The sequence below is a fragment of the Bos javanicus genome, chromosome 6 (genome assembly GCF_032452875.1).
Source record: "Bos javanicus breed banteng chromosome 6, ARS-OSU_banteng_1.0, whole genome shotgun sequence".
Classification (NCBI taxonomy): domain Eukaryota; kingdom Metazoa; phylum Chordata; class Mammalia; order Artiodactyla; family Bovidae; genus Bos; species Bos javanicus.
In genome coordinates this window covers 117,679,064-117,697,784 of record NC_083873.1, presented here as the reverse complement: position 1 = coordinate 117,697,784, position 18,721 = coordinate 117,679,064, and the positions used below count along the sequence as shown (strand labels likewise).

Sequence of the window (18,721 nt, the reverse complement as noted above, 5' to 3'; positions counted from 1 at the left end):
AGGACCAGATGAGCTCTCCCCTGACAGGAAGGCCGGGCAGAAAGGACCAGATGAGCTCTCCCCTGACAGGAAGGCCGGGCGGAAAGGACCAGATGAGCTCTCCCCTGACAGGAAGGCCGGGCAGAAAGGACCAGATGGGCTCTCCCCTGACAGGAAGGGCCAGGAGGAAGGGACCAGATGGGCTCTCCCCTGACAGGAAGGGCTGGGCAGAAAGGACCAGATGAGCTCTCCCCTGACAGGAAGGGCTGGGAGGAAGGGAGCAGGTGGGCACGCGGCCCGGGCCTGGCCGGGAGGAAGGCACAGCAGATGGTTGCGTGCCAGCAGCTCTCTGAGTCTCTCCCGACTGTTCTCCTCCTCCCCTTTCTCCTCCTCCCCCTCTTGGCTGCACAGCTGGTGGCATCTTAGTTTCTAGGGGCTGAACCCGCACCCTCAGCAATGAGAGCACCACCTCGCAACCCCTGGATGGCCGGGAGCTTCCCTTCTATGGCTAATTGCCAGAGTGACCCCTACCCACTGCAGAGTGCTTTAGGAAAGAAAAGGTTAAAGCAGGTGTCTTCAGCGGGGAGTAGGGGGAATGGCGTCTTCCATGCAAACTGCAGTGAGAATAGCCAGGACAGAGCCCGCTCTTGGTGGCACTCACTGTCAGGGATCAAGGGAGACTCGCTGGGCTGCACGGCGATGCTGCTGGGAACGTGGCGGCGTCGCACCTCCCCGTCTGCAGGCTTCTCTTAGCGCACCGTGACTTGGTGCCCCAGTGGTCCTCACACTCCCTGACGGAACAGATGTCTCGTTGGCATCAGAATAAGAAAATGTCAGCCCTCGGCTGTCACTCAGCGTGATTTGGGAGGTCCCGGCCCCAACATTCAGGAGACGGGAACGCGAGCTGGGTGTGCGATGGCTCTCGGCGACACGCATGTGACTCAGTTCCTTGAGGTGCTGAGACCCCTCTTCCGGTGGTAGGACCAGCGTGTCAGAGTCAGAGGGTGGGTGGCTTTGTTCAGAAAATTAATAAGATCTTTAAGGCAGCCTAGCAATAAATGTGAGAGGCCGAAGCAAAAATACCAGAACCTTCTGGAAGAACACAGAGAAAATTGCATAAGTGGGTGTTCCTGGATGGAAGGTTGACCTTAGGATTCGAGTTCTCCCGAAATTAATCTCAGTGGTTGTGATTGTAATCAATTTTATAAATAAGAATATAACCAACTGCTTCTGAAGCTCATCTGAAAGAGGAGAAAGTCAGCAGTAGCCGTGAGAACTTCGGGCCTTGGCTGTGGCAGAATATATGTGTAACATATCCACGCACACACATTTATACATATAGGCCCCTTAGGAGACACTGAGATTCAGTTCCAGACCATTGTAGCAAAACAAGTCATGAGTTTATTTCCCAGTGCGTAGAGAAGGTATGCTTCCACTCTGTTGTGGTCTGTCAAGTGTGAGGTTTTGTTATATCTAAAAAACAACATTGTTTAGTGGCTAAGTTGTGCACAAGTCTTTTGCAACCCCATGAACTGTAACCCTCAAGGCTCCTCTGTCCATAGGATCTCCTAGGCAAGAATACTGCAGTGGGTTGCCGTTTCCTTCTCCAGGGGATCTTCCCAACCCAGGGATCGAACCCACGTCTCGTGCATCTCCCACATTACAGGCAGGTTCTTTACCACTGAGCCACCAGGGAAGCCCTCAGAAAAAAATAAATAAGGTACATTCCTTAATTAAAAGATACTGTATTGCCAAACAATGCTAGCCATCATCTACCACAAACATTCAATTCATAAAAAACGCAGTATCTGTGAAGTGCAATAAAGCAAAGTCTGCTTATATATATATTCTGACATATGGCAGCTCAGTGGTGAAGAACCTGTCTGCAGTGCAGGAGATGCACAAGACCTGGGTTTGATCCCTGGCTTGGGAAGATCCCCTGGAGAAGGAAACGGCAGTCCACTCCAGTGTTCTTGCCTGGGAAATCCCATGGACAAAGGAGCCTGGCGGGCTGCACTCTGTAGGGTTGAAAAGAGTCGGGTACTACTGAGCAACTAAACACACACACATATTTAATAAGTAAAATATCTGTGTATATACGCACACTGACATCTATTACAGACGTGATCAGCGTAGTGTGGATGCCCGGATAGACTAGCGGAGCCCTAGTTTTCCAGGTCATATGCTACCGTGTTGTTGGAAACTTTCCCCGGGTGCCACAGGAAGAGGAATGTCTCTGGCACGTGGGAGTGTGCTCAGGTGTGTCTCAGTGAACGAACACTGGGCTGCAGGACACCTCCCGGGGCCCACGTCTCCACCACTCTGGGCTCTGAGAGTTACCTCCTGCTGGACTCGGAGGTCTCGCTGCGGCCTGGGTCAGGCCGCTGGCCCGGCCTCTTCAGGTGCAGGGTGGGCCGTCCTGCTAACCCCTGTTCTGTCAGTTTTAAACCTCCAGCGTTTATCTTTATTGTTTCTAAATTTTGCCTTTTTTATCACAAACATGCCAAAAAGGTGTCTGTGTGGTTGGCTTCTTTCAGAAGAGCCACAGGCTGTCCCGGGAACGGGGGAACGGGCCCCACTGCACCCCTTTGAGGCCACAAGTCCACCCCAGGCTGAGCCTTGTGCGCTGGTCTGTTGTTGGCCCCAAGAAAGGTAGGGCGGGGTGGCCATGGCCCGAGACAGGGGCCTGCTGGGGCCCCCAGGTGTGAGGAGCAGGGCGGGGCAGGGCCTGCAGGGAGGGGAGGCTGGGGGCAGGGTGGCGAGGCTGGAGCCTGGGGTGGGCAGGGACCGGGCGGCAGGGCTCTGGGCAGGTGGTGGTGCAGCTGCCCGGGGACGCACTCAAGAGCAAACCCGGGGGACTTGCTGAGCTCTGCCGACCTGGGTCCTGAGTCTTCATGTTTATGATGCAGCCACAAGCCATAGACACTGCAAAACGGGCATCTTTGTGCAGCCTCCTTTGCTCAGTTAAAACCGCCTTTTGAGATTGTTTTTGAGGTGCACCATGTGGCCACTTCCTACGGTTGCCATGTGCCGTGGTGCCACGGTGGGCCCTGTGGTGTGTCCTGGGCGCGTGCATGGCTCAGGCCTCAGAGCGAGGATTCTGCTGTTTTCTGCCTGGTGTTCTGACTATTGCAGCCCTCACAGACTCCTGGGTGCTGGCCTTGGTCTTCCTGGCACATCTCCACGCGCTGTTTGTGCCAGACTCCGGGGTCTGTGGTCTGTTTTGTTGCCCGTCCGCCTCCAGCTCCTGGGGCGGCCCTTGGTCCTTCACACGCAGATTCTTGCTGTGTTCGTGGACGTGTGTTGCATGTTCTGATGTAATCATTTCACAGGAACTGTATGTATCTGTTTAGCTTTGGTGTCAAAGGGAGAAGTCTCAGAGCTGGAAGTAGTCTCTCTCTCCCATTTTTATTCTCTAGGAAAGTTTGTATAAGATTGAGAACATCCGTTTTATAAAGCCATCAGATCTTAGTTAATTTTTTCGAAGATGGGTAGGAAGATTTTAAATTATAAATTTCCTTAATGATTTTAATCCTACTCTAATCTTTTGTTTGTTTTTAAGATTATTTGATAAGTTATATTTTTTTCTAGGAAAGTTTCTACGTGGACTTAGGTTTTCACAGAATTCTTTTGTCTGTCTGTGGGCTTTGCCAAGTGTCTGGTGATTTCTTCATTGCTCTTCCTAGTATCCCACTGGTGCCTCCTGCTTTTTTGGTCATTCTTGCCAGAAATGGAGCCACATTCTTTTCTGTTAATCATTTCTTCTTTCTGCTCTGTGTTCCTTTTGTTCCTTCTCTACTTTCTTGAGTTGAACATTCTTTAATATATGCATTGGAAATTTTGAACATCAAATCTTACAAACAAGGCTGCAGTAATCAAGACATTGTGTTGCAAGTGTTAAGGTAGATTTTTTTAATCATTGTGGAGTGTGGAAATAAGCCCTTAGATTCAAGGTCATTTGGTCCCAGCACAGGTGCCATGGCCCTTCCTGAGGAAAGAACAGTGTCTTGGACGGTGCTGGGACAGCTGGACACCCACGTGCAGAGGAGTCACTCGTGCCCCTGCCTCTCACGACAGGGAAAGTAAAAGTGAAAGTCGCTCAGTTGCGCCCAGCTCTTTGGGACCCCAGGGACTATACAGTCTGTGGAATTCTCCAGGCCAGAATACTGGAGTGGGTAGCCTTTTCCTTTTCCATGGGATCTTCCCAACCCAGGGATCGAACCCAGGTCTCCTGCATTGCAGGCAGATTCTTTACCAACTGAGCTATCAGGGAAGCCCAGGTTAACTCAAAATGTAAGGTCTCAAACCGGGAAACTATGCAGGAAAACATGAGAGAAGCTCCTTAGCATCTTGGGTTAGGCTTGTAGTTCTCAAATCCAAAACCAAGAACACAACTCAGGAACGAAAACTGATGAAAGAAAATTCATCAGATGAAGAAATACTGCTCTTAGGACTCCCTGGCCATCCAGTGGCTAAGATTCTGTGCTTCCCCTGCGAGGCGCAGCTCAGCCACTGGTCAGGGAGCTGAGATCCCTCAAGCCACATGGCGCAGCCAAAAGGAGTTGCTGCTCTTCAAAAGACACCATTGAGAAAAAAATTTAAAAACCACAGACTGGGAGAAAATATTAGCAAATGACATTTCTGAAAAGGACTTTTATCTAGAACATGTAACTCTTAACTCATTAAGAAGGTTAGTGTTGGGGTTAGGGTTAACAAATTGGCAGACATTTCATCAAAGAAGAAATACAAATGTTTAATACTCACATTCCGTGGTAGCTCAGCTGGTAAAGAATCTGCCTGCAATGTGGGAGACCTAGGTTCAATTCCTGGGTTGGGAAGATCCCCTGGAGAAGAGAAGGGCTACCCACTCCAGTATTCAGGCCTGGAGGATTCCATGGACAGAGGAGCCTGGCAGGCTACAGTCCATGGGGTCTCAAAGAGTCAGATTTGACTGAGCAACTTTCACTGACAGTCACATGAAAATGTGTTCAACATCATTCATTAGTCATTAGGAAAATACAAATTAAAACCATAATGAAATAGCATTTTATACTCACCAAGATGACTATAAGCAAAAAAATGGTGACAGGTGTTGGCAAGGAGGCGGAAAAGTGGATCAGCGGTGTAAGGTGCTGCCACGCACTTGAGTCTCCCCACGTGACTGTATGAAAGAAGTCAGATGGGAGGACTGTGTTGTACGATCCCATCTGTAGACCATCTAGGAGAGGCTGGTCCACAGACGCAGGCCAAGGGTGGCTGGGGCGGATTGACCACCAAAGCCACGAGGGTCTTTATGAGGTGATGGGTCTGACCTCAGACTGGGTGGCGTGGTGGTTGCACAAGTCTTAAGTTGACTAAAAATTACTGAATTGTATACTTAAAACATAGATGTAAATTATACTGCAACGGAGCTGTTAAAAAATTACAAAGATGCTTTTAACTTAGTGTATTTAAATAGGTAATACATTTGGGGACTTCCTGGTGGTTCAGTGGCTAAGACTGCCCTGTAGGGGGCCCAGGTTCAATCCCTGGTCTGGGAAATAAGGTCCTGCATGTGGTACAGTGTGGTCAAAAACATAGGTAGGTAATACACTTACACGGTCCAGAGGGCAGTGGTACGTGAGAGGGTTATGTGTTACTGTCCTGAATTCCCCTTCATAGGGGTGCACCTTGTGGTCACTCCCATGTTTGTACAGACTGGGCTTTCCAGAGTCCTGTGCAGCTCTGTGCTCCCTCCTCCCTGGTGGCCCAGCCCACGGCCTCCTGCTTCTGTTGTTGGGGGGCCTGTGCCTTCTTTCTCTGGTCGACACCTCTGCGTTTTTTAAAAGTCCAAAATAAATACGAGTCTCTTGTTGTCTCCTCTGAACAGCAGCAGGGCTCTCCCACTGCCTGGTCGCCTCCTTAACACCCCAGCTAGTCCGTCTGCTTCGGGCTCTTTCTTCCTGTGCTGCCGCTTCTCGCTTCTCAAATTGTGTTCTGTCTTCGTTTGCTGGTGACTTCATTCCACTTCCTCTCTGAATGATGGTTTAGCTCTTCCTTTCTGGTGGCTCAGTGGGAAGCCCGGGGCCTGGGCTCAGTGCCTGAGCACCAGCCCCTCATGCAGCCCCACCCAGCCGCCGGGCCTCGGTCCCCGGTGCTCAGTGCTCGGTGCTCGGTCCCCGGTGCTCGGTCCCCGGTGCTCGGTGCCCGGTGCTTAGAGGGGCCGCCGAGTCTGGGTGCCGGTTTCCGCTGATTTCCTTTGCGTCAGGTCCTTTTGCTTCCTGGAGTTGAGGAGTTAATGTCTTGCATCATTTGGGGGGGCCCTTCTGCCTTTATTTTCTGTTTTTCCTCTGGTCTCTTGTGATTTTCAGACTCTGTGGCCTGTCTTCATGCGTCTTCACCTTTCCTTTGTTTTCTTATTTTAATTGACGCCTTTTATTGTGTGTATACTTTTGGGTAATTTACTCCCATTGATCTTTCAGAAAATTGATCTGCGTTCAGCTGAGACTAATCTGTGGTTTGACCATCCATTGAGTTTTTAATTTGAATGAATATGTTTTTTATTTTTAGAAGTTATATTTGAATATCTTTTATACCTGCTTGTTCTTTATTCATAGTGTTATATTTTTAATTCCTTCTTTCATATCTAATAATTTTAGACATATATATTTCAGTTATTAATGATTCTTTTGGGGGGTTTGAGTTTTGGGGGGTCTGGTTTTTTGGCACACCCTAACCATTCCTGGAGAAAGACTTACCCCTGAGTGAGGCGAGGCATCTCAGGTGGGGCCAGCTCGGTAGTGCAGCGTGGCCAGGCTGTCCCTCCGCTGCATCTGCCATCCGGAGTCACTTTACTCAGCTTGTTGTCTTGAAGTTCCTTGTCACACGCTGAGTACTCTGACCCATTGGACTCTTGATCTCACGAAAGGTAACCATGAACTTGAGACTTTGTGCCTTTGCTCGGAGTCCTCTGCCCTCTAGTGAGCTGGACCAGCGTGATGTGCCCCTTGGTGACCCTTCCTGGGTGTGGGGGCCATGGTGCCTGCCTTGTGATGTCTTTCCTCGTCGTTCCTGCGGAACACTTGGCCTCTATGGTGACGTGTGTGTGTCCCACCGGCTAGAGTGTTTACAACAGGATTTCCACCTTTCTCAGTTTAACTCTGAGGCTAGCATGTACTGCCACAGTAAGTAAGTAATTCTCAGGTTTACTTTAAAGAACTGCATTAGTAAAACAATTAATATAATGTTAGATTGTTTTTCACAAAATGGCAAAAATAAACAGATTTTAAGGTAATGTGTTTAGTCAAAACAGATTTATGATTTCCAAAACGTCTGCAGTCTTGGATCTAACGGGATTGGTAGATGGCTGAGAAAGTCTCCAGGGAGCAGCCCCGCGGTGACCCTCGGTGCACCTCCCCAGCTGAGCCCTTTCTTTCTCTTGCAGGTGAGCATCTGTCTGGAATGCAACAGCAGCAAACTGCGGGGCCTGAAGCGAAAATGGATCCGCTGCTCAGCCCAGGCCACAGTCCTGCATCTGAAGAAGTTCATTGCCAAAAAACTTAACCTCTCGTCTTTCAACGAGGTAAACAGAAACTGCGACGAGTCACTCTTCTGCAGGAGTGACACTTCTGAAGCTCTTTGGGTTTGTTTGCTTTTTACAATTTTGTTTGGAGATTTTCAATCAGAAAAAAAAGTCTTGTGTGTTGCCTACTCCCAGTTAGTGTGATAGTAAATAGTGGTGAAGGCAGTGGAGGCCCAGAGCCCATAAACATGGAGGCCACTGCTAAGAGAAGAGGAAATGCCAGTGGGATGGCAGCGAGATACGTTACAGGTTTTCACAAGAGAGATTCTGGTCTTTAATTTCACAAACAGATGGATGGGGATGGATAGAATGGGTGGGTAGACAGAGAAGATACTTCCAAGTTCTGATGAATGCTGAGACTAAAATAAAATCTGTGCTTTAGTGTGCAGAGCAGAGTGGTCCCAGAGGGAGAGCGAACATGCTCGCTAGGGGTGTCGGACGCCCTCCTGAGGGCATTCGCTTCTGCTCAAGCATGGCTTGCCCGCGTCATGCAGACATGTCAGGAGAAGGCATTGTGGGATATAAAGCCAAGGACTCATGATGAAAACAGCCCTCAGGCTGCGAGGAAAGTGGTGTCACGGTCCGGAAAAGGAGGCAGGAGAGGCCAGTTGGGGAGAGTCTGGCAGAAGCCCCAGGAGAGCAGGCCAGTGAGGACAGAGAGAGGAGGCCAGCTCCTGAGATGTGTATCACAGAAGAGTGGGGTGGACGTGGCCCTCCACAGAGCGGTGTCCACACCCCAATCCCACAACCTATAATCATGATCTTTTTGGAAAAAAGATCTTTCCAGATGTAATGAAGTTAAGGGTCTTTAGAGGAACTAATCCTGGATTGACCCTAAATCCAATGCCTGTACAAATGTGAGGCAGAGGGAAACATGAGACACACAAAGAGGAGAAGACGGTGTGAAGATGGAGATAAGATTGGGGTGATGTGACCACAAGCCAAGGGATGCCTGGAGGCCCCAGAAGCTGGTCTAGTTTCTTCTTGGTGCCAATAATAAAATGTTAGAGGAGAGGGATGAATTCAAGAATGAACTGCCAAACAAAAAGGAACCTACAGCCTATCCAGGTTGTAAAAAAATGGTAATATTAGGAATTTGACTGTTAGAAAAACACTCTAGAGAGAAGGCCAAGTGTGTAGCTGTTCAACCTTTTGCTAAAGGGTTTAGTTGTTTGACTCATGGTGGCTCAGCTGTCTCATGGGAGGAGTAGAGAGAGGAGTTATCCGAGGGAGATCTACAAAGGATTTTCATGTCAGTGGCCTGGATCTGGGACATACCTGGGAGACCCACAGTGCTTTTAAGAATGTGGTATCGGCAGAACCACCACCAACTTGGGCTGAAGGGGACAGAGACAGGAAGAAAGGAGAGAAGGCTATCAGACTTGCAAAATTCTACCAGCAGGAAATAGGCTGGTAAGAGCTGCTCCGCTGCTGGGTGAGTCACCCCAGAGGGTGAGGCCAACACGGGCCCAAGAGAGCAGAGCCTCGACCTGCAGTGACGTGTTCTCAGATCTGGAGACCAGATGGAATTTCCATACTGGATTTCCAATGTTTTGGAGACCAGTGATGTCTTTACGCCTTCTAATATATCTCCCTTTTAGACTAAGAATACCTATCCTGTCCCACACTTGGATTTTGGAAGCAAATAATGTGTTTTCTAGTTTCATAGATCCGCAGTTAGAGAGGAATTTTTCCTCGGAATGCATCATACTCAGAGTCTCACCCATAGCTGATTCCTATGATTTAGAAAATAAGCTCTGAGACTTTGAACTGATGATGTGAAGATGAGATTTGGGGATCTGGAGTTGATGCTAGAGTGGCTTGAGTCTCTTTGAGCTAAAAAAAACGCATTCGGGGTGGATGTGGGTTTTATGGGGTCAGAAGGCAGACGTGTAGTAGGTTCAGTGGTGACCCCGCAAAAAAAATACGATCACTTTGTAATCCTGAGAACATCTGAATACATCTTTATTTGAAAAAAGGTCTTTGTAGACATGCAAAGAATGTTGGAGTGAAGAGACCTCCTGGATTATCCAAGCAGGCTGTAAATCCAGCCACTGGTGTCTTTAGAAGAGCAGACACAAATTGTCTCAGTAGATTTTAAAGGATGTTATGCAAAGTATCTTCTCATACCACAGCTGCATGAGGTTAGAAATCAATAACCAAAGGAAAACTGGAAAATTCACAAAATTGTGGAAATCAAACCACCAGTGGATCAAATGAGAAATCAAAGAGTGATTAAAAAATACTTAGAGACAAATAAAAACAAAACTCCAACATATCCAAACTAATGATGCCGTGAAAGCAGCACCAAGGGGAGGCTTATAGCCGTACACACAGTAAAACGAGGGAGATCTCAAATCAACAGCCTCAGTTTACAACTTAAGGACCTAGAAGAAGACTTACGCTCAACCCAAAGCTAGCAGAAAGAAAAGAATAATAAGGATTAGAGCAGAAATAAAATTGACAATAGAAAAACGATAGAGAAGATCAGCGGTTTTTCAAAAAGATCAACAGTATTGACAGACTCTGAGCTACAGGGACTAAGAAAGAGGACTTGAGTCACATCATCTGAGATGGAAGCAGGGACATCATCTGATTCTTCAGATACATCATCTGAGGTGGAAGCAGGAACATCACTCCGATTCTTCAGATACAGATTTTCAGAGAGCACTCTGAGCAGTTGTATGCCAGCAGATCGGATGACCTAGATGAGATGGACAGATGCCTAGAAAAACAAAGCCTAACCTGACAGTCACAAAGAAATAGGAAATTTGAGTAGACCTGTGACTGGTGAGGAGACTGAATCACCAATCAGAAAATCCTGCAATAAAAAAAGTCCTGGACCTCATGGCTTCCCTGAACCCTACCAAGCATTTAAAAAACTAGTATCAATCCTTCTCAAACTTTTCTAAAAGGTTGAAGAGGAGGACCACTTCCTAACTCATTTCATGAGATCAGCATAACCCTGAGAAAGCCAGATAAAGACACTACAAGAAAACTGCACAATATCCCTTGTTAACATTGATGCAAAAAATCCTCAACAAAATAGTAATGAACAGAATTCAACATATTAAAAGGATTTACACACCGTACCTAAGTGGGTTTCAAGGGACTAGATTTGATAGAGTGCCTGAAGAACTATGGATGGAGGTTTGTGACATTGTACAGGAGGCAGTGATCAAGACCATCCCCAAGAAAAAAGAATGCAAAAAGGAAAAATGGCTGTCTGAGGAGGCCTTACAAATAGCTGAGAAAAGAAGAGAGGCTAAAGGCAAAGGAGAAAATGAAAGATACACCCATCTGAATGCAGAGTTCAAAGAATAGCAAGGAGAGATAAGAAAGCCTTTCTCAGTGATCCATGCAGAGAAATAGAGGAAAACAACAGACTGGGAAAGACTAGAGATCTCTTCAAGAAAATTAGAGATACCAATGGAACATTTCATGTAAAGATGGGCACAATAAAGGACAGAAATGGTATGGACCGAACAGAAGCAAAAGTTATTAAGCAGAGGTGGCAAGACTACACAGAAGAACTATACGAAAAAGATCTTCATGACCCAGATAACCACGATGGTGTGATCACTCACCTAGAGCCAGACATCCTGGAATGCAAAGTCCAGTGGGCCTTAGGAAGCACCACTACGAACAAAGCTAGTGGAGGTCATGGAATTCCAGTTGAGGTATTTCAAATCCTAAAAGACTTGTGTGAACACTGCACTCAATACGCCAGAAATTTTGGAAAACTCAGCAGTGGCCACAGGACTGGAAAAGGTCAGTTTTCATTCCAGTCCCAAAGAAAGGCAATGCCAAAGAAAGTTCAAACTACCGCACCATTGTACTCATCTCACAGGCTAGCAAAGTAATGCTCAAAATTCTCCAAGCCAGGCTTCAACAGTACATGATCCATGAACTTCCAGGTGTTCAAGCTGGATTTAGAAAAGGCAGAGGAACCAGACAAGAGTTCAAATTGCCAACATCCCTTGGATCATCAAAAAAGCAAGAGAATTTCAGAAAAAAAATCTGCTTTGTTGACTACGCCAAAGCCTTTGACTTTGTGGATCGCAACAAAATGTGGAAAATTCTTCAAGAGATGGGAATACCAGACCACCTTACCTGCCTCCTGAGAAATCTGCATGCAGGTCAAGAAGCAACAATTAGAACCGGGCATGGAACAAAGGAATGGTTCCACACTGGGAAAGAAGTACATCAAGGCTGTATATTGTCACCCGGCTTATTTAACTTATATGCAGAGTATATCATGAGAAACACTGGGCTGGATGAAACACAAGCTGGAATCAGGATTGCCAGGAGACACGTCAATAACTTCAGATGCGCAGCTGACACCACCTTTATGGCAGAAAGTGAAGAACTAAAGAGCCTTTTGACGAAAGTGAAAGGGAGAGTGAAAAAGCTGGCTTAAAACTCAACATTCAGAAAACTAAGATTATGGCATCTGGTCCCATCACCTCATGGCAAATAAACGGGGAAAAAGTGGACACAGTGAGAGACTTTATTTTCTTGGGCTCCAAAATCACTGCAGATGGTGACTGCAGTCATGAAATTAAAAGACGCTTGCTCTTTGGAAGAAAAGCTATGACCAACCTAGACAGCATATTAAAAAGCAGAGACATTACTTTGCCAAAAAAGGTCAATCTAGTCAAAGCTGTGGTTTTTCCAGGAGTCATGTATGGATGTGAGAGATGGACTGTAAAGAAAGCTGAGTGCCGAAGAATTGATGCCTTTGAACTGTGGTGCTGGGGAAGACTCTTGAGAGTCCCTTGGACTGCAAGGAGATCCAACCAGTCCATCCTAAAGGAAATCAACCCTGAATATTCATTGGAAGGACTGATGCTGAAGCTGAAACTCCAATACTTTGGCCACCTGATGCAAAGAGCTGACTCATTGGAAAAGACTCTGATGCTGGGAGGGATTGAAGGCAGGAAGAGAAGGGGACGACAGAGGATGAGATGCTTGGATGGCATCACTGACGTGATGGACATGAGTTTGAGTAAATTCCAGGAGTTGGTTGATGGACAGGGAAGCCTGGCGTGCTACAGTCCATGGGGTTGCAAAGAGTCATACACAACTGAGCGACTGAACTGAAGAGTGAGGAAGAATATGTAGAAAGTTCTAAAAATTCCACAGAAAGACCCTGTCAGAACTAACTGCAAGGTAGCAAAATGCAAAGTGAGCAGAGGAATCAGATGCGTTTTTGTACATGAGCGAAGAGCAGCTGAAGAGCAAATTATAAAATGGAATACATTTATAATACCCCCAAAAAGAATAATATACTCAGCCGTAAAAAGTAATAAAATTAAGTCATTTGTAGACACATGGATAGACTCAAAGACTGTCATACAAAGTGAAGTATCAGAAAACAAATATATTAACACATACGTGTGGAATGTAGAAAAATGGTTTAGATGATGCTGTGTGCAAAGCGGAAATAGAGGCACAGGCATAGAGAGCAAACATGGGCATCAAGGGGGGAAAGCTGGGGACGGAGTGAAGTGGGAGATTGAGGTGGACGCATGCGCTGTGGATGCCGTACATAAAACAAGCGATTAATGAGAATGACTGCAGCTCAGAGAGCTCGGCTCACTGCTCTGTGGTGACGTAAACGGGAAGGATCCAAAAAAGAGAGCATATGTGTGTATGTATAGCTTCTTCACTTTGCTGTACAGTAGAAACTAACACTGGAGAAGGCGATGGCGCCCACTCCAGTGCTCTTGCCTGGAAAATCCCATGGACGGGGGAGCCTGAAGGCTGCAGTCCATGGGGTCGCTGAGGGTCGGACGTGACTGAGAGACTTCACTTTCACTTTTCACTTTCATGCGTTGGAGAAGGAAATGGCAACCCACTCCAGTGTTCTTGCCTGGAGAATCCCAGGGACAGCGGAGCCTGGTGGGCTGCCGTCTATGGGGTCGCACAGAGTTGGACACAACCGAAGCAACTTAGCAGCAGCAGCAGCAGAAACTAACACACCATTATAAAGCAACTATAGCCCAATAAAAATAATTTTAAAAAATGAAATACTTAGGAATTAAGTTAGCAAAGGAAGTGAAAGACTCGTACAGTGAAAATTACAGAAAATGCTGAAGAAATGAAAGACAGAAGCATGTGGAAACGTGTGCCACATTCAGGGACTAGAAGACTGAACATTGTTTAAATGTTCAGTCACCCAAATGAACTACAGATTCACTAGAATTCCTATCAAAATCCCAAAGTTATTTCTTGCAGAAATAAAAAAAAATGCATCCTGATTTTTTTATGGACTCTCAAAGAACCCAAATAGCCAAACAACCTTGAAAAAGAAGAACAAAACTAGAGGACTCAAAGCTTCCCAGTGTACTAGAGAGACGCTAACCCAAAGTGTGGTGCTGGCGCCGAGACAGACAGGGAATAGAGTAAATCCTCACACGTGGTCAACTGACAGGGTCCTAAGGCCCTCTAGTGAGGAAAGGACAGCCTTTCAACAGATGGTGCTGAGAAAACTGGATATCCATGTACAAAAGAAAGAAATTTGACTCTTACCTAACACAGCATACAAAGATCAACTCAAAGTATGCCAGGGGCGTAACTGTAGAACCTGAAACAATAAAAACTCTTAAAACAAAACACAGGACTAAACCTTGGCGTTGGATTTGGCGATGATCGCCTGGGTAGCATACCCAAGGAACAGGCAGCAAAAGGAAAATTAGACAATTTGGACTTCGTTGACTTGAAAGAAAAAGAAATTGTATGGAGTGGAAGGAGATATTTGTGAATCATTTTCTGACAAGTCTATCCAGAATAGATAGACTGTTTCTAAAATTGAGCACAGAAAAACTCAACTCAGTTACAAAATGAGCACCGGACTTGAGTAGACATTTCTCCAGAGACGTACAAGTGGCAATAAGCACGAGAGAATGCGCCTGACACCACTGATCCCCGGAGAAACGCAGCCAGAACTGTGGCGAGACCTCAGATCCAGAGGATGGCTCCTGCAGAACGTAAGAGCCAAGTGCTGGGAGGCTGGGGAGAACTTGGAACACTGTGCACTGTTGATGGGGCATAAATGGTGCAGCCACTGTGGAAAACACTATGAAGATGCCTCAAAAGCTAAACAGAACCACCATGAGCTCCAGCAACGCCTTCTGGGGAACACCCAGAGGACCCGGAGGAAGCATCTGTACCCCCACGCTTACAGCAGCGTTGCTGACAGTGGGCAGAAGCTGGAAGCAATCAAGTGTCCATCAGTGGGTGATGGATAAGCAAAATGTGGTCCATCCATACAGTGGGATATTCTGCTTTAAACAGGAAGGAAATTCTAACACCTGCTGCAACATAGATGAATCTTGAGAAGACTATGCTAAATGAAGTAAGCCAAACACAAAAGGCCAAATACTGTCCGATTCCACTGATACTAGGTCCCCAGAGGCATCGGAATCACAGACAGAAAGCAGAATAGGAGTGGCCGGCGCTGGGGAGGGGGCGGGTGGTTATTGATTAAGCGGGCAGTCACAGGTTTACACATGCAGAGTCCGTAGATGGGCGTGGCGGCAGCTGCACATCATGGAAGCAGTTAACACCACTGAGCTGCACTTGAAAACGGCTAAGCTGGTAAATCTCACGTGCACCTGACCCCAGTTATGTCAACGATAAATAAGTGAACTACTGATGCTCACACAGAAGAGAGTAGAGGGGGTTTGGGGCCGCCTAAGGACGGAAGCAGGGTTGGGAGGACGCTGCCCTGTGCCGGGGAGTCCTGGCGCCTCCAGAGGGCCTGAGCCTGCGGGCTCCCAGACAGAACTCTGAGGACTGCCCTCCTGGCGCTCTCTGTCCTGACGCAGTTGTGCTGTTTCCATGGCAGACACAGGAAGCACACGTCGGGACACTTCCTCCCCTGCCTTGAGAGAGAAGTTTAAAAGACCATCTGGGAATTCCTGGTGGCCCAGTGCTTAAGACTCGGTGTTTTCACTGCAGTGGCCTGGGTTCAGTACCCTGGTCAGGGAACTACAATCCTGCGAGCTGCATGGCACTGCCAAAAATAATAATAATAAAAAGACCATCTAGGTAACATCATTTGTCATCAGGGAAATGCAAATTAAAACAATGAGATCCCACTCCAGACCTACAGAATGTCCAAAATCCAGGACCCCGACACCACCATTGCTGGCAAGGACGTGGAGCAACAGAAACTTCACTGCCAGTGGAAGTGCAAAATGGTGCAGCCATTTAGGGAAGCAGCTCGGCAGTCAAGCCCCTTGGTACTTACCCGAAGGAGCGAGAACTTGGTCCGCAAGGAAGCTTACGCACAGATGTTTATAGCGGCATAGTCGTAGTCGCCAAAACTTGGAAGCCAAGGCCTCCTTCAGAACGTGAATGGATAAGTAAACTGTGGTCCATCCAGACAGTGGAACGTCACTCAGCCAAGAGAAAAGAGCTGACAGGGCGTGAGAGACGTGGAGGAACCTTCAGCGCATACGACGGTGGAAGAAGCCGATCCAGAAGGCCCGCATGCTGCGATTCGCGCCTGTGACGTCTGGAGAAACCCGTGCAGACGGCGCAAGGAGCAGCAGTTGCCAGGGGCGGAGGGCGAGAACGACAGGCCCCCCGAGGAGTCCTAGGGCCGTGAGCCTGCTCTGAGTGACGCTGTCCTGGAGGACACTCGTCACTGTGTGTCTGTCCAGGCCCCCAGAAGGCACAGCACTGGTCCCGAGCCTCGTGGAGGCCATGGTGGAGGCCATGGTGGAGGCCGTGGCTATGGGAGGCGAGGAGGTGCTGACTGCGGTTCATCAGGTGTGACGTGTTCACATCAGGGATGCTGGTTGGGGGAGAGGCTGTGGGGTGGGGCCAGGAGAAAGATGAGGGCTCTGGACCTTCTGCTAAATTTTCCTGTGAACCTAAAACTGCTCTGAAAAGTCTTTATGAAAAAAAAGGGAAGAATTGTCTGTGGAGCCCATAACCTTTTTCCACTGAGGTGAGAGGGACAAACCTGGCCAAGATGGACTGAAGCTGGGGCACAAGGTGCTTTTTGGGGAGAGGAGCCTGGAGGCTGCCGTCCCACAACAGGGCTGCTGCCTTGCCGTGTGTGGACAGAGGCCCCTGCGTGCTCTCCACCCTCGGGCGGGGCGGGGGGCGGCCTTCCAAGCCCTGCTTCCCGTCAGTGCTGCCCCAGAAGGAAAGCAGGTGGCTCTTCGCTGACGGGCGTGACTGCCTGGACCAGAGGCCCCCGCATCCTGAGCACTGAGCCCTTGGCCCCACTGACTAAGGTCTTGTTCTTCCGGCAGCTGGACATTTTATGCAACGAGGAGATCCTTGGCAAGGACCATACACTCAAATTCGTCGTTGTCACGAGGTGGAGATTCAAGGTGAGACTTTGCTGTGATTGTGTGTGGTTTATTCCAGAGCTTAGGAGTAACAGCCCACCGTGGGACTGTCAGCAGTGTGGGTGCTCTGGAGTCATCAGCCCCAGAGTCGCCATGGGTAGTGCAGTCCCCCGGCCCCCACTTGTCTCATCTCTCCTGGTCAGGGTGACTGACGTCCTGGGGAGGGAGGGGCCACTGCAACCAGAAGGCACCCTTCCAGCCACGCTGCCTCTCTGGAGCAGGAAACAGACGGGCGTGACCCCCAGGGTCTGCCTGAGAGCAGGAGAGACACAGGCCGGCTGCCGCTGGCCAGGGCCGGGGCAGGCGGGGGCTCCCTCCGCAGCTGACCCCCGCGGGGTCCCGGCCCCTCCCTCCTTGTCTTGCAGAAGGCGCCCCTCCTGTTGCACTACAGACCCAAGATGGACCTGCTGTGAGCACAGCGGAGACTCGGCGCCCAGGCGCCCAAGGGCATGCGCCAGGCGGGGCCACAGCACAGGGGTGCTGCCCTGGGCATCGTGTGGACCGGACCTCGAACAGAGTATTTATCACTTTTGTATGAGAGAGAATTGGCACGCGACGAGACGCTCGGCACAGGGTTACAGACGTGGCGCGCGGGGCCCAGCGTGAGGACAGCGAGGCGGCGGCCTTCATTCCAACACGCGACCTTTGCTTGCTTTCCAGGCCTTGAAAATCTCAGTCACTTCCGTTCAGTTTATGGATTAGGTTTCACAATAGCCCCCAAATACTTGTACGTTTATTGAATCCTTGCTAAGTTATTGAAAAAATGTCTTTTCCCGGTGAATGACGATATTTATGTTGCCTTTAGCTTCCTGAAGACTTAGAAGATATATAAAAATTTAATTTAAAAGCAACCAAAAGAGGTTTCCATGAGTATCGTGAGTTAACCATGGTATTTCATTTTCCGCGTTAGGGAATGTGAAGCCAGGGGGGGCTCTGACCCCCGGGGGACCCAGAGCCCAGGGCAGGGTGCTGCAGCCTCGCCAGTGCCGCTGCTCAGCAGAGTGGACGGGACCAGTCAACGCTGGTTTTCAGAACAGTTCTTCCCAAAACTTGCTTTTATTAAACAGGGCACAGTTGCTCAGTGCCGCCGTTACCTTCACGCTGATTCTTTTCCCTTTTCGTTTTGCAGAAGGAATTGATGGTGGTTGTGGGGGTGGGGCTGGCACCCAGGGGTATGCCTCCACTGAAGCCCCAGGCGTGCAGACCCCAGGGCCCGCCCGGTCCACCCTCGGCGGCGGGCACGTCTGCCCTGCCCACCCCCCTCTCCCAGAGCAGACGGTGGGGCCGGCGGGGTCCTGTGCATCAGAAGCTGCTGTCCTCAGTTACTTAGGACCTAAAACCCGGCAAAGGCAGCACACCCTCTGTTAACCTTTCTCCTCCCAAATGTTCGTATTTTTGTGGAACTCGAGAATAAACTCTTTGCCAGCACATCCATCTTTGTTCTTTCAAGATTGTAGTTTGGAATGTGTGGAGGCAGGAGTGAGGCGAGGGCCCTTCCTGGGTGCGAGCGTGTCCCGGCTGCGTGTCTGTCCCCGTGCGCGTCCGGCGGCTTTTGCCTGAGCTTCGGGCTCTTCCCTGCCGTCACCTTGGCACCCTGGGGTCCTGGGGCCGCCTCGTTCGGTAGGAAGGCTTGATGGTCTCCTGAGAGCTGGGTTTTCCGTGAAGAGCTTCACCTTGGTGACTAGGATTCCTCCTGAACTTGCTTTGGCAGTGGTAGTCAGGCTCATTGACTCTCAAGTTTGTTTGTTTTCTCTTACTCCGAGTTTCATGTGCATAAACGTCAGAAGCAGCTCCTTAGTGATGCGTACAA

The 18,721-nt window shown here is 48.8% G+C and overlaps 1 protein-coding gene across 2 annotated transcripts in view; it reads left to right on the top strand.

Moving 5' to 3' along the window:
- The window catches only part of PCGF3 (polycomb group ring finger 3), a 42,796-nt gene extending 24,453 nt beyond the window's left edge, over positions 1-18,343 (top strand). For both annotated transcript variants that reach the window (XM_061421118.1, XM_061421119.1), the window contains exons 9-11: positions 7,403-7,540; positions 16,813-16,893; positions 17,277-18,343. In XM_061421118.1, the coding sequence (XP_061277102.1) occupies positions 7,403-7,540; positions 16,813-16,893; positions 17,277-17,324 (267 nt within the window). In that variant the 3' untranslated portion in view covers positions 17,325-18,343. The remainder of the gene's footprint in view (positions 1-7,402; positions 7,541-16,812; positions 16,894-17,276) is intronic.
- The last annotated feature ends 378 nt before the right edge of the window (positions 18,344-18,721 follow it).